The sequence below is a fragment of the Pleurodeles waltl genome, chromosome 3_1 (genome assembly GCF_031143425.1).
Source record: "Pleurodeles waltl isolate 20211129_DDA chromosome 3_1, aPleWal1.hap1.20221129, whole genome shotgun sequence".
NCBI classification, from domain to species: domain Eukaryota; kingdom Metazoa; phylum Chordata; class Amphibia; order Caudata; family Salamandridae; genus Pleurodeles; species Pleurodeles waltl.
In genome coordinates this window covers 1,690,125,571-1,690,146,199 of record NC_090440.1, presented here as the reverse complement: position 1 = coordinate 1,690,146,199, position 20,629 = coordinate 1,690,125,571, and the positions used below count along the sequence as shown (strand labels likewise).

General features: G+C 42.3%; 1 protein-coding gene across 2 annotated transcripts in view; it reads left to right on the top strand.

Moving 5' to 3' along the window:
• Positions 1-20,629, top strand: part of LOC138285500 (lanosterol synthase-like) — a 192,421-nt gene that overhangs the window by 82,656 nt on the left and 89,136 nt on the right. For both annotated transcript variants that reach the window (XM_069225489.1, XM_069225488.1), the window contains 3 exons: positions 10,322-10,430; positions 11,519-11,637; positions 13,577-13,674. In XM_069225489.1, the coding sequence (XP_069081590.1) occupies positions 10,322-10,430; positions 11,519-11,637; positions 13,577-13,674 (326 nt within the window). The remainder of the gene's footprint in view (positions 1-10,321; positions 10,431-11,518; positions 11,638-13,576; positions 13,675-20,629) is intronic.

Genomic DNA, 20,629 nt, shown 5'->3' with positions numbered 1-20,629 from the left:
CGAGGTCGTCCGACTCGGGTCGAGACACAGGCACGCAGCAATCTCGGGACCGAGAAAGTGCTGCAGAAAAGGTTCGACACCGAGACAGCACCACCGAAGCTGCTCGGCACAGGGAAAGCGGCACCGAAGATAGTCGACGCCGAGAAAGTTCGACGCCGAAAAAGAGAAAAATATCGTCGGAGCCGAAATCAACAAGAGACACGGTTTCGGTGCCAAAACGACCAGCAACCGAACCCACAGCTAGTTCATACACAGAGGAACAATCACTTTCCTCCCAAATGCGCACACACAGGTTTGAGGAAGATTTACAAACCACAGATGTATAAGTGTACCACTTCATACAAAGTGGTACAGGGAAGATCAGCACTCTTCCCCCAATCAGGAGGAAAAGGAAACTCGATTTCCAACCACAAGAAAAGACACAACAAGCAAAGGTGGTAAAGAAAGTAACTCCACCACCCTCTCCACCACCGGTAACTCATACATCACCGGCACAAACTCCGTCACATTCGCCAGATCATACCACCATGAGCCAAGATGACCAGGATGCGTGGGATCTCTATGACGCACCAGTGTCAGACAATAGCCCTGAGTCATACCCTACTAAGCCCTCACCACCTGAAGACAGTACTGCGTATGCACAGGTGGTAGCTAGGGCAGCAGAGTTCCATAACGTGTCGTTACACTCGGAGCCTCTCGAGGATGACTTCCTTTTCAACACCCTCTCCTCCACCCATAGCAATTATCAGAGCCTTCCTATGCTCCCGGGAATGCTAAGGCACGCTAAACCGATCTTTAAAGAACCTGTCAAAAGCAGAGCAATAACTCCAAGGGTGGAGAAGAAATATAAAGCACCGCCCACGGACCCTGCTTTTATCACATTACAACTGCCACCAGATTCGGTTGTTGTAGGAGCAGCTCGTAAAAGAGCCAACTCACACACATCAGGAGACGCACCGCCTCCAGACAAAGAGAGCCGCAAGTTCGACGCAGCTGGGAAAAGGGTGGCAGTACAAGCTGCAAACCAGTGGCGCATCGCTAACTCCCAGGCGCTCCTAGCGCGATATGACAGAGCCCATTGGGACGAGATGCAGCATCTCATCGAACATCTACCCAAAGAACACCAGAAACGGGCAAAACAAGTGGTTGAGGAGGGACAAAATATCTCCAACAACCAAATACGTTCCTCTATGGACGCAGCGGATACAGCTGCAAGGACAGTAAATACTGCGGTAACCATAAGGAGGCACGCATGGTTGCGCACATCCGGCTTCAAACCTGAAATCCAGCAGGCAGTGCTCAATATGCCGTTCAACGAACAACAATTGTTTGGCCCAGAAGTGGACACGGCAATTGAAAAATTGAAAAAAGACACTGACACAGCCAAAGCCATGGGCGCACTCTATTCCCCGCAGGGCAGAGGCACATTTGGCACATTTCGGAAAACCACTTTCAGAGGGGGGTTTCGAGGTCAAGCCACACAAGCCAGCTCCTCACAAACAACTCCACCTACCTACCAGGGACAATACCAAAGGGGAGGTTTTCGGGGACAATACAAAGGGGGCCAATTCCCAAGAAATCGGGGAAAATTTCAAGGTCCAAAAACCCCGCAAAACAAGCAGTGACTCACAAGTCACTCAACCCCTTCACACAACACCTGTGGGGGGACGGCTAAGCCATTTTTACGAATCTTGGCAAAAAATAACAACAGACACTTGGGTACTAGCAATATTCCAACATGGTTATTGCATAGAATTTCTACAACTCCCTCCAAACGTCCCACCAAAAACACAAAACATGTCCAAACAGCATATAGACCTTCTAGGACTAGAAGTTAAGCATTACTGAAAAAAGACGCAATAGAATTAGTACCAGGTCCACAAAAGAATACAGGAGTCTACTCACTGTACTTTCTAATCCCCAAAAAAGACAAAACTCTAAGACCAATACTAGATCTCAGAACACTAAACACCTACATCAAATCAGACCACTTTCACATGGTCACATTACAAGACGTAATCCCACTCCTGAAACAGCAAGACTACATGACAACATTAGATCTAAAAGATGCGTATTTCCATATACCAATACATCCCGCGCACAGGAAATACCTAAGATTCGTATTCAAAGGAATACATTACCAATTCAAGGTGTTACCATTCGGAATAACAACCGCACCAAGAGTCTTCACAAAGTGTCTAGCAGTAGTAGCTGCACACATCAGGAGGCAGCAAATACATGTATTCCCGTACCTAGACGATTGGCTAATCAAAACCAACTCGCTAACAAAGTGTTCACACCACACACATTATGTTATCCAAACACTTCACAAGCTGGGGTTCTCCATCAACTATGCGAAGTCACACCTTCTGCCGTGTCAAACACAGCAATACTTAGGAGCAATTATCAACACAACAAAAGGGATAGCCACTCCAAGTCCACAAAGGGTTCAAAACTTTCACAAGGTGATACAAGCCATGTATCCAACTCACACCATACATGCAAAGATGGTACTAAAACTACTAGGCATGATGTCCTCATGCATAGCCATTGTCCCAAACGCAAGATTGCACATGCGGCCCTTACAACAGTGCCTAGCATCACAATGGTCACATGCACAGGGTCAACTACTAGATCTGGTGTTGATAGACCGCCAAACATACAACTCGCTTCTATGGTGGAACAGTACAAATTTAAACAAAGGGCGGCCTTTCCAAGACCCAGTGCCACAACACGTGATAACAACAGATGCTTCTATGACAGGGTGGGGAGCACACCTCAATCAACACAACATCCAAGGACAATGGGACGTACATCAAAGAAAGTTTCATATAAATCACCTAGAGCTGTTAGCAGTATTTCTAGCGTTGAAAACATTCCAACCAATAATAACCTACAAATACATTCTTGTCAAAACAGACAACATGACAACAATGTATTACTTAAACAAACAGGGGGGGGACACACTCGACACAGTTGTGTCTCCTAACACAAAAAATATGGCATTGGGCAATCCACAACCACATTCGCCTAATAGCACAATTTATTCCAGGAATCCAAAACCAGCTAGCAGACAATCTCTCACGAGATCACCAACAAGTTTACGAATGGGAAATTCACCCCCAAATCCTGAACAATTACTTTCAAATTTGGGGAACACCTCAAATAGATATTTTTGCAACAAAAGAGAACGCAAAATGCCAAAACTTCGCATCCAGGTATCCACACAGGCAATCCCAAGGCAATGCTCTATGGATGAATTGGTCAGGGATATTTGCGTACGCTTTTCCCCCTCTCCCTCTCCTTCCATATCTAGTAAACAGGTTGAGTCAAAACAAACTCAAACTCATACTAATAGCACCAACCATGGGCAAGACAACCTTGGTATACCACACTACTAGACCTTTCGGTAGTACCTCATGTAAAACTACCCAACAGGCCAGATCTATTAACACAACACAAACAACAGATCAGGCACCCGAATCCTGCATCGCTGAATCTAGCAATTTGGCTCCTGAAATCCTAGAATTTGAACATTTAAACCTCACTCAAGAGTGTATGGAGGTCATCAAGCAAGCTAGAAAACCTTCCACTAGACACTGCTATGCAAGTAAATTGAAAATATTTGTTTGTTACTGTCACAATAATCAAATTCAACCATTGCATGCATCCCCAAAAGATATAGTAGGGTATCTACTACATTTGCAAAAGTGAAATCTAGCCTTCTCTTCCATAAAGATACATATTGCAGCAATATCTGCATACCTACAAATTACTCACTCAATTTCACTATTCAGAATACCCGTCATAAAAGCGTTTATGGAAGGACTAAAAAGAATGATTCCACCAAGGACACCACCTGTTCCTTCATGGAACCTCAATATTGTCTTAACAAGACTCATGGGCCCACCTTTCGAACCCATGCATTCTTGCGAAATGCAATACTTAACGTGGAAAGTTGCATTTCTAGTGGCCATTACATCTCTTAGAAGAGTAAGTGAAATCCAAGCGTTTACTATACAAGAACCATTTATTCAAATACACAAAAATAAAGTCGTTCTAAGAACCAACCCAAAGTTCTTACCAAAGGTTATCTCACTGTTCCACTTAAATCAAACAGTAGAACTACCAGTGTTCTTTCCACAGCCAGACTCCATAGCTGAAAGAGCACTACATACACTAGACATCAAAAGAGCACTAATGTATTACATTGATAGAACAAAACTAATTAGAAAGACAAAACAGTTATTTGTTGCATTTCAAAAACCTCATACAGGAAATCCAATATCAAAACAGGGGATAGCCAGATGGATAGTTAAGTGCATCCAAACCTGCTATCTTAAAGCAAAGAGAGAGCTGCCTATTACACCAAGGGCACACTCAACCAGAAAGAAAGGTGCTACCATGGCCTTTCTGGGAAATATCCCAATGAATGTAATATGTAAGGCAGCAACATGGTCTACACCTCACACATTTACGAAGCACTACTCTGTAGATGTGTTGTCTACACAACAAGCCACAGTAGGTCAAGCTGTACTAAGAACTTTATTTCAAACTACTTCCACTCCTACAGGCTGATCCACCGCTTTTGGGGAGATAACTGCTTACTAGTCTATGCAAAGCATGTGTATCTGCATCTACACATGCCACCGAACGGAAAATGTCACTTACCCAGTGTACATCTGTTCGTGGCATTAGTCGCTGCAGATTCACATGCGCCCACCCACCTCCCCGGGAGCCTGTAGCCGTTTGGAAGTAATCTGCAACACTTGTATATTTGTAAATATTTTATTTTAAGCAACTCTTGTATATACATACTCATTCCATTGCATGGGCACTATTACTAACATACACAACTCCTACCTCACCCTATGCGGGGAAAACAATCTAACATCGAGTCGACGCCCATGCGCAATGGAAGCAAAGAGGAGGAGTCCCTCGGTCTCGTGACTCGAAAAGACTTCTTCGAAGAAAAACAACTTGTAACACTCCGACCCAACACCAGACGGCGGACTATGCAAAGCATGTGAATCTGCAGCGACTAATGCCACGAACAGATGTACACTGGGTAAGTGACATTTTCCATTTAATTCATAAGCACTTAATCAAAAAAAATTCTCATGAACTGAGCTTGTTGTGATCACATGGGCACTTCTGAAACATAATAGCAATGCTTATATTTATTTCTTAACGGCAAACCATATGTTCTTAATTCCTGCATCACTATACAAGGTCACAGAAAGAAGCCAAACATTCCTCACTGGTAGGAATGAATACAATTGCTGTGTTCCTCTACATGCATGCAAGGACAAGTCTGTTTTCAAATGAAAAGTAATGAGTACAACGTTTCAGCAGTTCAGTTGCTAAATTAAACAGTCTGGGTGAGTGCTTCCCAAACCTTTTAGAAACTGAACCCTAATTTGAGAACATCATTCGTTTGTGACCTAACCCCCGCTAGCCTTAATGGATATGAGTTGGGGGGCAAGCTTTTTTAATGTACTTATTTTTTAATGCTGCCTTTTACATTTATTATTATTGCATAGCAATATCATTTTACAAAAAACGGATCTATTTTTGTTAATGAGGTGTGGGCGAAAGGTGCACTTTTCCACTTTTTATGTTGATGTCAGTGTTGATGTCTACGTTGATGCGAGTTGTTTTCAGATGCAAGAAGTTTGATAATTGCAGTTTGTTTCACAATTTGGTTTTGATTCCTACCATTGTCAAAAATCTCACTTCACAGATGTACGAAGAAGTGAATGAGAGCACACATTCAATGCTTCAGTAGAAAGAGTTTGGTATGTTTGTTGAACAGACAACCAGAACTGTGTCAGATTTTGGCCCATCATTTTTAACTAAGTGTTTTCCGACAGATTGATGAGTTCTATGTCACCGCTTGTTGATATACCACTCGTCATGTCGTCCTGAAATAGATTTGTAATCCAGGTCTTTTGCTGACAGTTTTCCATCGCTTCACGGAAATTGCAATCAAAATCTTCTTTCTTGGGCTATTGGAGATCGTGGAGATTATGCCATCAGCCTATTTTACTTCATTTTCAATGCTAAAGATTTCAAAATATACTTGCGGTCTTCAGTGTTGTTCTTCCTCATTCAAGTTTTTGATGAAACCTCACATTTTTGCCATAAGCTGCAAATATATGGGCTCCTTCCATTTCTCGTAAATACAAGTTCAGTTCACTTGGTTTAATTTCAGAAGATCACTTTCCTCCCCCAGAAATATTCCAACTTTATTGCAGAACTTTACAAGAGTTGTCAACGTTTCTTTCTCTACAGCCAACATACCTCGGTATGCAGAGGAAATGATTAATCAATACTCCTGATCTCCTCACGGTTTATCAAGTAGGCATGAATACGACCACCTCGACCTGATGCTAACAGTTTTCACAGAACTGTTCAACACGCTTTTCAAATCATTCATCCTAGTTTTAGATACTAACACTTATAAGTCAAAGTTGCAGTTAGTCCATGATGCATTTACACTAACTTCATAAACTTGTGTCACAATCCTGCTAATTCTGCTGCACATAGCCTTGACACTGCCCGTACATATCTTGATGCATTTCGTCCAGTTCAGACTTTTTGTTTTTACATAACTATGAAGGGTCCCGAAAATGTCCTCGCTAGTACCCTGAATAATTTGTTTCCACACAGCATGTGCTTATGCAGTATGTTGTTCTATATTTAACATAATAAAACAGGCATCTGGGACAAACATTGTGCATTCATTGACTCATCCAGTTGTTATAGGAAAAATATATCTGCGCCAACTCTTTGGATCAGCTCATCTTCTGTCCACTGGGACATTCCAGGGATTTCTGCATGAATCTGTGTTATTGGAAGTGGCATAGTTTTGACTACTGTCGAACTCTTATCACTAAACATAACTCCAACCAGGTCTTTTATCACTGGAAGCACTAAAGGCTCGCCAATTGTGCAGGGCTTAAAAGCTTGCACAGTTTGCAAACTAATCCGGTGTGAGGCGTGCATAGCTTTTCCATTGACCATGGTGCAATGCAAAAGCTTCCTTTTTGATGTCTTCCATTTTTCTTTAAAAAAAATTGAGTGGCTTGTTTTGTAAACCCGAATGCTTGGTCTTAGTATGCTGATGCAATTTGTTTGGATGCAAGCTCTTGTTTGCGTGCACTTCACAGCAAACACAATGCGGCTGGGATCTTTTTCATCTCCATTTTATAGAAATCTGATTTTTTTTTTTGGGTAGTGGGAGACCAGCTTTTTCAACAATTTTCTTAGGTTTGTGCTTGGAGCTCATTGTTGAGGGCTCTTTGTCGACTTCCATTGTTTTTTCTTTGATTGACCGTTTCGTCCACCTTAGTTCTGTCCATTTATTTTCTCAATTGCAGCATTCTTCATTGTCGTCAGCTTTCTTGTCATTCACTTAACCATATATCCCTTGTGTACTCTTAGATGATACATTTAGACGAGACAATAATAAAGAAAAATAAACAATGTGAGTAACACTGATGCTTTATTTCCAGACACATAACTTCCCACGCACTGTTGTATCTGGACTAGACTTGAGAGCAGCTGGTCTAGCTTAAATATGATGGGAAGTTCGGGATTGAAAACAAATCTAGCAATTGAAATTGTGGGTTTGTTGCTCTAAGCTTCATGGCCTCAGTGTGCCCTGGCATGGCAAAGCTCAGCTCCCAGAGTTCATGTATTACAGGCAGCTGCTTACAGAGTCAAACAGGCAAGGCAAAAGGATGGTCTGCAGCTTCCTGGCGGTACCAGTTCAGAGACTGAGTCCAGAGACAAACATGGAGGGAAAAGCGGGTCTGCAGCGATAGCAGTGACCAGGGCAGAGCAAGAGCAAAATAGCAGGTCCCTAAAGACAAACAGGTGGGACAAAAAGCAGTCATCTGCTGCTTAGTGTGACCATGGCTTTTCAGAGACAAACAGCAGGCCGTCAGAGACAGGACAGACATGGACACCCATTTCCTGCGGTCTCAGAAGAGCTGTAATTGGTTCAGGATGATGGCCTTGCCTTGTCTCAAGATATCACTGTAAATATACTTGCAATTATTATGCATGCTCTCTTTTTTTACTGTAATGATAGTTTCTAAAAAACTGAGTGCGTGCATTTATACATATAAACCTCTACACTCCCACCTGCTCTGGTTCTTGGCCGCCTCACTCTACAGTGTGCGTACTTTGCACCAATTACAGCTCCTCTGAGGAAGCAGGAAATCAGTCTTATGGGCCTGCCTTTTCTCAAGTTATGTACTGAAAGTATATGTGTAACTATTATGCTGTTTCTTTTTTTTTTTTTTACTGTAATAGTTTCTAAAAATTAAAAATTAATTACAATAAAAATAAGAATGTTTCACATTGGTTGCATAATTGTCAAGATAGACTGGCAATTTATCACCCACAATACAAAACAGACACTAGTTGACAGTAGAGAGTGAATAATATCAGTAATACAAAAATGTGCGGTGCTGATTTTTACTGAGAAGAAAAGCATGTATGTATTAATGTTTAGTAGAAGTTAATTCTGTGCTTTCTTCTGAACTACTGAGTGTACAATGTTTGAATTAAGTTCAGTTCCATGTGTTGGGGACATATAGAACAAACACTGCTTTTTCATCATATTACCTCTCCTGATGTGTTGCAAGGGTTGTAAATCAGCTGCACGTGGACTTCATTCTGCAGCTATTTCCACATATGCTTATCCTCCCACAGGTTTGCTTTCCTGTCCTGTTCACTCTTGCTGATATCCAAAACAACTTTCGGCGTCTCCGAAAATACAGTCACCACTTAAAAACCAAATGATTGGCGCTGGCTGAGGAGTTAAAGTTTGGTTGACCTCTTTTGTGCCATTGTAGATGCTTTTTTTAATTTAAAAAAAAAAAAAAAAAGTTTAGCTTGGGCAAGTTAAATTTTAACTCGTCTGGAAAGCAATGAGGCCAGGCCTTTCTCTTCTACCAGGATCCCGGAGATGGACTCTGGATCCATCTAAAAAAAATTATTTAAAAAAAAAGAATGAAATGAAAAGCTAGTCTCTGCATACACAAAAATATTAAGTTCCAGTCTTCTTGTTTCTGCTCCATGTTCATCCAACAGCTCACTTACCTCCTCACTTTGAGTCCGATGCTTAGCAAGTTTTAGTCTGTCCTCTGGCTTCTTTCCATTCTTGCTTGCTCGCTCTGTCATGTTATGCCCTTATTCTCCCTTTAGCTCTTCTCTTCCCCATCTTCTTTCTGTGAACATCTTATTCAGTGGTCTCGTCTACTGTGCACTCTCTGCTCTTCTTTTTAGCCTGTTCTCTTCTCTTGTGTCCTTTCTGCATTTTTTCTCGCCTTACCTGTGATACTCCTACCTTATTACTTCTACCTGACTCTAGGAGGGAGAAGTCACTCTCTCATAAGCTACCCTTTGCCTCAGGTAGTCTCCTATGATTACTCTTAATTTTCTGAAGGTGCCCTTGCTGCACTAACTTTTACAATTAAGTTGGCTTCTGGGCTGTGTGACACCATGTGAACCATTTTTTTTCCATCTTAAACAGACCTTGAATATAAAACGTATTTTTATTCATTTGTACTATAACGTATAGTAACTATTCATTATGAATTTGGGAGACCGCTTTAACATTTGCTTCTTTTACCTTGATAACATTCCATCTCTTTGTGGAGTTTTCTCTGGCGCAAACAGATGGCTGAATTTTCAGTCAATTGAACACTATTTTATGCTGTTGATGCGGTGGTCTTCATAGGCAATTAATACTTTTGATTATCTTTATGATGTGCATCAAAACAAAGGATCTTGTGTGTAATTAGATGTTTATCTGCTGGTTTGCTGAATACGTGAACTGCGATTTCAGCTTTTACTTAGTTTCCTGAATAACTTGCTTAACAGTAAAATATCATATATTTATAGACACACAACATATCAGCCATTTGTTTGCATCCGTTTCTCTGACTTGCAGTCACACTAATATACACCGTTATAGATGGGAGATCCATGCCTATACCTCATTCATATTATCTACCTCATTCATATTATCAAGGCGTGTTAAATCTACATGAATACTCTCTGAGGGCACCACTTCTCATGCTAGTCATTTCATATAATGTAAAAAAATTAGCGTACTCCACAGTAGGTTCCCACGAGTCTCTCAAGCTTTTTCACTGGACCCATATGTCGCACAGGGTTTGATTCTGAGTTCTGTTTCACAGATGTTTCCTTCACTTAATATGTATCAAATATGCTTTTGGTGATTTGTCTTGAACTTAGATGATTTTTGCTGGCAAAGTAAACATTATGGTGTGTTTTTTGGTAGGAGCTGTACATAGAGGAGTATTCCAGCATACACTGGCCATCTCAAAGGAACAACATTAGTGCTTGTGATATCTACACACCTCACAGCCGGCTTCTGACAGTGGCTTATGGTAAGGATACACTTATAGGATCCTCCTGGGGCAGGATAGATCAAATGTATGTTGCTGGTTCCCACCTGCCCTGACACAGTGGGCCCTATGGACAAAGGTAAATTTACAGGTGTAGATTTACTCTTGTAAATTTACTCTTGCATCCAGATGTAGCTTCATATTTTTGTGATATTCACCATTTCCAGGTGTAAAGTTAGTCCTAGGTGCACTCTTGCATGTCTCCACCTACTGGTGGGAGCTCCTAGAACACCACTTACAAGTGTAAAGGTACTACTTACAACTTTTCACTTAGGTAGAGGTCTCTGCCACCGGGTCGAGATCTCTCTTTGGCAAAGTACAGGAAAACCCTTTTAAGTTCATTAGAACTTAAAAACATAAATAAACATATTTGATTATAAAATGTTAATAAGATATAATTGTACACCTTTATTTTAACTGTAGAACTGATACGTTATTATTGCACATTAACTGAAATTTGATTTAAAATTATTTAACATATTTTTTATTGCAAATTATTATCCCTATATAATAAATTGAAAAATCCCACCTTCATGAAAAAAATATTTAATATGTATTAAAATGTATTAAGTTATGTATAGAATTTAGAAAAAGACTAATACTTTTTTTTTCAACAGGTCTACAATTCATTATAATTTTAATTTTAACATGACTTAGTTTTTAAATATATTATTTACTAATTGTTTTTTCAAATTAAACAAAATGTGAACATTACTTTAAAAGTCGAAACTAGTCTGCACTCATGTCAGATATCGATGCATATAAAAGATAGGAGGGAAGGAAGCGGAGAACTCTGCATAGAGGTTTGTGAATTGCCTTTTGTAGTACATTAGTGATACTGCTGTTGTACTACAAACGTACCACAAAATGCAGTTTGTGTTTAGGGTGCATAGTGTTTTGCATCTCAACCTTAGCTCTTAATAAGTTGTCAATGAGTGTGGGTGTGTTCTACTCTAATGCCCTGATGTTTCAGAGCAATGTCTATGCACGTGGGTAATAATTTGAGTAGGAATGATTGAAGACTTGTGTACATGTAGTGACTCGTTGTGGATCTTTGTTCTCTTCTACAGCAATGCTCAATATGTACGAAGCACATCACAGCTCCAGTCTTCGAGGTCGTGCAATGGAAGAGCTCTATGATCACATTAAGGCAGACGATCGGTTCACCAAGTGCATCAGCATTGGGCCAGTAAGTTCATCTTTGACCAGTATATGCATTTGCTGGCTTTTTATCAAGCCATCTGTTTCTTGGGGCATCCTTGAGGTTTCATTCTTATCTATCTTTCACCTCAGTTGTTAACTACAGGAACCTCTAACTCACCAGCCTTGATATCCATAAAACTGCAAATGTGCCATGCTTAAAATTGAGACATCTCTGACTCTGCCAAACTTTAAGTGCATAATCCCATAGCTGGGTCCGGTAGTAACTCTGTGTGTTTTATCTTGACCCTGGCAGGTGGCTCACTGCCCATCAGGTGGTGGAGACCATCTCCTCCGCCATCCCTGGCCAGATTATTGCGTTCTGAACCCTTTGGTGATCTCTGTCTTCAGAAGAGTCCCTGCCACATTGGGTCCTCTGAAGGCACTGAAAATTGTGCGAGGCTGCCATCCTTTAAGTGGCTATCCTCAAAACCTTTTTTTTTGTTTTTCACATACTTCCAAAGCATGAGTTTGTTTTTGAAAAACAAATAAATAATGACCCTAGGTGCTTCTCACAGGTTGAGGAGGGTCATCACGTTTTTTTCCTGTCAATGACCACCACTTTTTCCTAACAGTAATAAAAAGGAAACATACATTAAACCTTCCGCTCTAAATGGAGCAGGTGGTCTGATGTCTTTACTCTGATGACTCTCTACTCCCTCTGGCCATCAGAGTACGTTTTCCAGTGATGGAGGGAGCGGGAGCTCTGTTTTCAGAAAACTGACGGTCTGCCCCACTCAGAGCGGAGGGACCAAGGGTTTGGCAAACAGGGTGCTATATTAATGAGGGAATACCTTGTTTGCCAAATTCTAACTCACACCCTCAGTTCTAATACCGCAGCTCATGTACTTTACTGTGTAGCATTAACTGCGCCACATTTTAACCTACTATACCAGAAACAGGCCAGATCCCTTTATTAGCACTTGGTAAGCTGCTGTTGCCAACTTTTGTTGAAGTCGGAGAATGTGAAGTGGTAAGAAAAGGTCTCTTCCATCGAGCTGTTGCAGCCTCTGCATACCTGTGGGGCATCAGTGATGGACTCAGTCTAAGACCAGGGTTATGTTTACCATAGGAAAGATTGTGTTTCTGAAATGCACAAAGAAGTGGTGCTAATTGAACTTAGCATACTTTTCTCCCTTAGTCACTTATTTAATCGTGTATATTCCAAATTTTTTTCAATCTGGCTTTAAAGACTGTGGCTAGACCTCACTTGAAGGCACAGAGATGGTAACCTCACTGGATAGGTCAGAGGTGATGGGAAGAATAAAGCAATTATACATATCTAAATTGTAGAACTGCGCATCTTCCACCCGCCATCTTCCGCAAGCTTCTGTCCATCAGCTTGTCTTTAATTCCAGGCCCTTATAAGTGTTAGGAAAGCAGGTAACGTGACAAGTGTAAGCAGTTATGAAGCAGCTTTTCAATTGTCCTATAAGAAACAAAGTACAGATGGATACCTTCACTAAGTGTGTTTATTTATTTTTAAATTTTCTGAAGGTGAGAAGTAAACATTCAAAGTTTGTGAGTGCTCTACAACTATAAAAATAGCAGTGAACGTAAGTTCATAAACAGTGCAATATAAATGTCAAGGGCAGATTCCTCATTTGATGTTTCTGTTTTTTGTAATGTCTACATTCTGATTGCAGACATTCTGTCAGTTAAGTACCCATTTTGTGGGTAGAACATAATACTTCAAAGAATTATGCACAATTATATGGACACATTTTGGAATACGTATGCACCGAAACAAGTAGGTGACATTTTCATCCGCTCCCATTTTATGTGACATATTGACTTAATGTAGAAATTCAAACCCACAACCATAGCCTCGATCACTATCCTTCTGTGCAGCATGCAGCTTCCTTTTAGAATCTGTTTATTGTTATGAGTGTATTATGTTCCTGTTTGTATTGATCTCTTTGATGTAGATTTCAAAGACCATCAACATGCTGGTACGTTGGTATGTGGAGGGCCCCACCTCTCCGGCTTTCCAGGAGCATGTGTCCCGGATACCTGATTACCTTTGGTAGGTGTTTGTGCCTATCTGGTATATAGGATATGCATTGCTTGTGAAAGATTGTACCTGTAATTTTTGGACATGAGCAACAAAGCTAAACTTCATGCAGATTGAGCTGTCAGGCTACCTCTTTACATTGCATTATCATTTATTGTAAATGTACATTATCACCAGCAACCTGGTTGTCAGATGAGGGTGGGATTATCAGAGCAGTGTGCAGCTGGACTTGATAATAAAGCACTTGACTTAGAAAACGTAGTAGGTTTTCCCCTGCTTAAATCAATGCAAGCAAATATTATCACTAAGTAGAACCGTATAGAAGGTGGGTTACCATACCAAGAAGAGAATGACACTAACGTTTATCATTAAACCCAATTAATGTATGCTTCCATAGCACTGTTAGTATGTTTTAATTACTGATGGATGCATCTGTTTTTATGTAGTGCAGCACATCACCTTGATGGTATAGGTGCTCTTTATGTATAACAGATTTAGATGATTAGGGTCTCCTTTACAAACTAATCCACAGGATCTGTGGGTAGGAGAATGGAAAAAATAGTAATACATGTAATAGAATTTCAAGATGACCCTTATAGATGAGGCGCTTGGTGAACAGTGATATATTGAATCTTTTTCTGAACTGGGGAAAATCATCTTTGCATATTTTTCTCCATTTCCATCTCCCGAGGGTGTGGTTCTGCTCTGGAGAAGGCTTAGGCTGGTGTCATAAGGGCTTAAATTTTTTGGTTTCTTGTTGAAGTAAAGCCTTTCGTTCGATGGCATCTGTCGCTGTAGATACGCATGTTTTGCATGTTTTGCATAGCTCGCCATCTGGTGTTGGGCCGGAGTGTTACAAGTTGTTTTTCTTCGAAGAAGTCTTTCGAGTCACGGGACCGAGTGACTCCTCCTTTTTTCTCCACTGCGCATGGGCGTCGACTCCATCTTCGATTGTTTTTTTTCCGCCGTCGGGTTCGGACGTGTTCCTGTCGCTCCGAGTTTCGGAACGGAAAGATAGCTAATTTCGAAAGATTTTCGTCGGTATTGTTGCGTTCGGGATCGGCGTAGTTAGATTCAACACCGCGTCTAAGATCGAAGAGCTCCGGTGCCCTTCGGGGTAATTTTTTCGATCCCCCGTCGGGGCCTGGTCGGCCCGACCGCGTGCAGAAGAACGCCGATGGAACGGACCCCGTTCCGTTTCTGTCCCAAATGCCACAATAAATACCCCTATACAGACCAACACTTGGTCTGCAACCTGTGCCTGTCACCTGAGCACAGTGAAGACACCTGCGAGGCCTGTCGTGCGTTCCGGTCCCGAAAAATACTCCGAGACCGTCGAGCCAGAAGACTTCAGATGGCGTCCGCGCCGACAGCCCACCGGGAGTTCGAGGAACAAGAAGAGGAGGGAACCTTTTCGATCCAAGAATCGGACTCCGAAGGATTCGACGATACACAAACCGTGAGTAAGACGTCGAAAACCACTCAGAAGAAGATTTACAAGGCCCACGGGACGCCACTGCCACCAGGCCATGGCTCGACCCATAAATTCGGTGACCGACCGTCGGCACCGAAAAAGGCCCAAACAGTGCCGAGATCGTCCGACTCCGGTCGAGACACCGGCACGCAGCCTTCTCGGGACCGAGAAAGTGCTGGAGACAAGCATCGACACCGAGATACCGGTGTAGACACGGCTCGACGCTGAGACAGCGGCACCGAAGAAGATCGACGCCGAGAGGTTTCGGCCCCGAAAAAGAAAAAAGTCACCTCGGAGCCGAAAAAAGATGCAGACAGGGTTTCGGTGCCAAAACAAACTGAAACCGACCCAGTTTCAGGCTCTTATACAGAAGAGCACTCGCTAACCTCCCAAATGCAAAAGCATAGGTTTGAGGAAGAGCTACACTCAACTGATGTAGACCATACGCAAAAGCGTATTTTCATACAGCAGGGGACAGGAAAAATAAGCACCCTTCCCCCTATTAGAAGAAAGAGAAGATTGGAGTTCCAAACTGAACAAACACCACAAACAAAAGTGGTGAAAAAAGTTACCCCACCGCCCTCTCCTCCACCTGTGATTAACGTCTCACCAGCACAAACTCCATCACATTCCCTAGCTCACACCACCATGAGCCAGGGTGACCAAGATCAAGACGCATGGGACTTATACGACGCCCCAGTGTCAGATAACAGTCCGGAGGCATACCCTACGAAGCCATCTCCACCAGAGGACAGCACTGCGTATTCTCAAGTGGTGGCTAGAGCAGCACAATTTCACAATGTAAGCCTCCACTCAGAACAGGTCGAGGATGACTTTTTATTCAACACACTCTCCTCCACCCACAGCTCCTACCAAAGCCTGCCTATGCTCCCTGGTATGCTCCGGCACGCAAAAGAAATCTTTAAGGAGCCGGTCAAAAGTAGGGCAATCACACCAAGAGTGGAAAAAAAGTATAAGGCGCCTCCTACAGACCCGGCTTTCATCACTACACAGCTGCCACCAGACTCTGTCGTTGTAGGAGCAGCTAGGAAAAGGGCCAACTCCCACACATCTGGAGATGCACCACCCCCAGATAAAGAAAGCCGCAAGTTCGATGCAGCTGGTAAGAGAGTCGCAGCACAAGCTGCAAACCAGTGGCGCATCGCTAACTCCCAGGCACTACTTGCGCGCTATGACAGAGCCCATTGGGATGAGATGCAACATCTCATTGACCATCTGCCCAAGGACCTACAAAATAGGGCAAAACAAGTGGTTGAGGAGGGACAGACCATTTCCAACAACCAAATCCACTCCTCCATGGACGCTGCAGATACAGCTGCACGGACAATTAATACATCTGTAACTATCAGAAGGCATGCATGGCTCCGAACGTCTGGATTTAAACCAGAGATTCAGCAAGCAGTTCTCAATATGCCTTTTAACGAAAAAGAACTGTTCGGTCCAGAAGTGGACACACCGATTGAGAAACTAAAAAAAGACACGGACACTGCTAAAGCCATGGGCGCACTCTACTCCCCGCAGAGCAGAGGGAATTACAGCACATTCCGTAAAACACCCTTTAGAGGGGGGTTTCGGGGTCAGAGCACACAAGCCAGCACCTCACAGGCAACACCGTCCAGTTACCAGGGACAGTACAGAGGAGGTTTTCGGGGACAATATAGAGGAGGGCAATTCCCTAGGAATAGAGGAAAATTTCAAAGCCCCAAAACCCCTACTACTAAGCAGTGACTCACATGTCACTCACCCCCTCCACACAACACCAGTGGGGGGAAGAATAAGTCATTATTACAAAGCATGGGAGGAAATCACTACAGACACTTGGGTTCTAGCAATTATCCAACATGGTTATTGCATAGAATTTCTACAATTCCCTCCAAACATACCACCAAAAGCACAAAATTTGACAAAACATCATTCCAATCTCCTGGAGATAGAAGTGCAGGCACTATTGCAAAAGAATGCAACAATCGAATTAGTGCCAAACACACAAATAAACACAGGAGTTTACTCACTGTACTTTCTGATACCAAAGAAGGACAAAACGCTGAGACCAATCCTAGACCTCAGAATAGTGAACACATTCATCCAATCAGACCACTTTCACATGGTCACACTACAAGAAGTATTACCATTGCTAAAACTACACGACTACATGACAACTTTAGACCTCAAGGACGCGTATTTCCATATACCAATACACCCATCGCACAGGAAATACCTAAGGTTTGTATTCAAAGGAATACATTACCAATTCAAGGTACTGCCTTTCGGATTAACAACCGCACCAAGAGTCTTTACCAAATGTCTAGCGGTAGTCGCTGCACACATCAGAAGGCAGCAAATACATGTGTTCCCATATCTAGACGACTGGCTAATCAAGGCCCATTCGTTAATAGAGTGCTCAAATCACACAAAACAGATCATACAAACCCTCTTCAAACTAGGGTTCACCGTCAACTTCACGAAATCCAACATTCTGCCGTGCAAGGTACAACAATACCTAGGAGCCATAATAGACACAACAAAAGAATTCAAAATTTCAACACCATCATACAACGCATGTATCCAACACAAAAGATACAAGCAAAGATGATATTACAACTCCTAGGCATGATGTCTTCATGCATAGCCATTGTCCCAAACGCAAGACTGCACATGAGGCCCTTACAACAGTGCCTAGCATCACAGTGGTCTCAAGCACAGGGTCATCTTCTAGATCTGGTGTTAATAGACCGCCAAACTTACCTCTCGCTTCTGTGGTGGAACAACATAAATTTAAACAAAGGGCGGCCTTTCCAAGACCCAGTGCCACAATACGTAATAACAACAGATGCTTCCATGACAGGGTGGGGAGCACACCTCGATCAACACAGCATACAAGGACAATGGAACGTACATCAAACAAAACTGCATATAAATCACCTAGAACTTCTAGCAGTTTTTCAAGCACTAAAAGCTTTCCAACCAATAATAATTCACAAATACATTCTCGTCAAGACAGACAACATGACAACAATGTATTATCTAAACAAGCAAGGTGGGACGCACTCCACGCAGTTAAGCCTGCTAGCACAAAAAATTTGGCGTTGGGCAATTCACAACCAAATTCGCCTAATAGCACAATTTATACCAGGGATCCAAAATCAACTCGCAGACAATCTCTCTCGAGATCACCAACAGGTCCACGAATGGGAAATTCACCCCCAAATTCTGAACACCTATTTCAAACTCTGGGGAACACCTCAGATAGACTTGTTTGCGACGAAGGAGAACGCAAAATGCCAAAACTTCGCATCCAGATAACCACACAAACAGTCCCAAGGCAATGCCCTATGGATGAACTGGTCAGGGATATTTGCTTACGCTTTTCCTCCTCTCCCTCTCCTTCCTTACCTGGTAAACAAACTCAGTCAAAACAAACTCAAACTCATATTAATAGCACCAACTTGGGCAAGGCAACCCTGGTACACAACGCTGCTAGACCTATCAGTAGTACCCTACATCAAATTGCCCAACAGGCCAGATCTGTTGACACAACACAACCAAAAGATCAGACACCCAGATCCAGCATCGCTGAATCTAGCAATCTGGCTCCTGAAATCCTAGAATTCGGGCACTTACAACTTACCCAAGAATGTATGGAAGTCATAAAGCAAGCCAGAAGGCCATCCACCAGGCACTGCTATGCAAGTAAATGGAAGAGGTTTGTTTTCTACTGCCATATTAATCAAATACAACCATTACACACAACTCCAGAACATGTAGTGGGTTACTTGCTTCACTTACAAAAATCTAACCTGGCTTTCTCTTCCATTAAAATACACCTTGCAGCAATATCTGCATACCTGCAGACTACCTATTCAACTTCCCTATATAAGATACCAGTCATTAAAGCATTCGTGGAGGGCCTTAGGAGAATTATACCACCAAGAACACCACCTGTTCCTTCATGGAACCTAAATGTTGTCCTAACTAGACTTATGGGTCCACCTTTTGAACCCATGCACTCCTGCGAAATACAGTTCCTAACCTGGAAGGTTGCATTTCTCATCGTCATTACTTCCCTAAGAAGAGTAAGCGAGATTCAGGCGTTTACAATACAAGAACCTTTTATACAACTACACAAGAATAAGGTCGTCCTAAGGACTAATCCTAAATTTTTGCCAAAGGTTATTTCACCGTTCCATCTAAATCAAACAGTGGAACTTCCAGTGTTCTTTCCACAGCCAGATACCGTAGCTGAAAGGGCACTACATACATTAGATGTCAAAAGAACATTAATGTATTACATTGACCGAACAAAGAACATCAGAAAGACTAAACAACTATTCATTGCATTTCAAAAACCTCATGCAGGAAACCCAATATCAAAACAAGGTATAGCCAGATGGATAGTTAAATGCATCCAAATCTGCTACCTTAAAGCTAAACGACAGGTGCCCATTACACCAAGGGCACACTCAACCAGAAAGAAAGGTGCTACCATGGCCTTTCTAGGAAGCATCCCAATGCAAGAAATATGTAAGGCAGCCACATGGTCTACGCCTCACACATTCACCAAGCACTACTGTGTAGACGTGTTATCCGCACAACAAGCCACAGTAGGTCAAGCCGTATTAAGAACATTATTTCAAACTACTTCCACTCCTACAGGCTGAGCCACCGCTTTTGGGGAGATAACTGCTTACTAGTCTATGCAAAACATGCGTATCTACAGCGACAGATGCCATCGAACTGAAAATGTCACTTACCCAGTGTACATCTGTTCGTGGCATCAGTCGCTGTAGATTCGCATGTGCCCACCCGCCTCCCCGGGAGCCTGTAGCAGTTTGGAAGTTACCTTCAACTATTTGTATATGTATCATCTCAACCTTAAATAGGTACATACTTAGTCACTCCATTGCATGGGCACTATTACTACAATTCAACTCCTACCTCACCCTCTGCGGGGAAAAACAATCGAAGATGGAGTCGACGCCCATGCGCAATGGAGACAAAAGGAGGAGTCACTCGGTCCCGTGACTCGAAAGACTTCTTCGAAGAAAAACAACTTGTAACACTCCGGCCCAACACCAGATGGCGAGCTATGCAAAACATGCAAAACATGCGAATCTACAGCGACTGATGCCACGAACAGATGTACACTGGGTAAGTGACATTTTCATTCCAAAGTGTTTCCCATCTTGAGAGCTACTAGGATGAATGAAAGTTAGGCTAGTTATTATAGTTGTAAAGTTCTAATGTGAGGAAAGTCAATTTGAATTTTGTTCTGGTTTCTTGTGGCAACCAATGCAGATTTCTCAACACTGGAGTAATATGATAAAGTTTCTTTGGGTGGACATCTGTCTTATGACCAAGTGAAAGATAGATTTCAAACGAGCCATTGTCATTTTTGGTAGACCAAAACAAACAAATCCGAGCTGCATTTCCACATTCAATTCAAGAGATAATTAGCACTTTATCTCAGCCTGG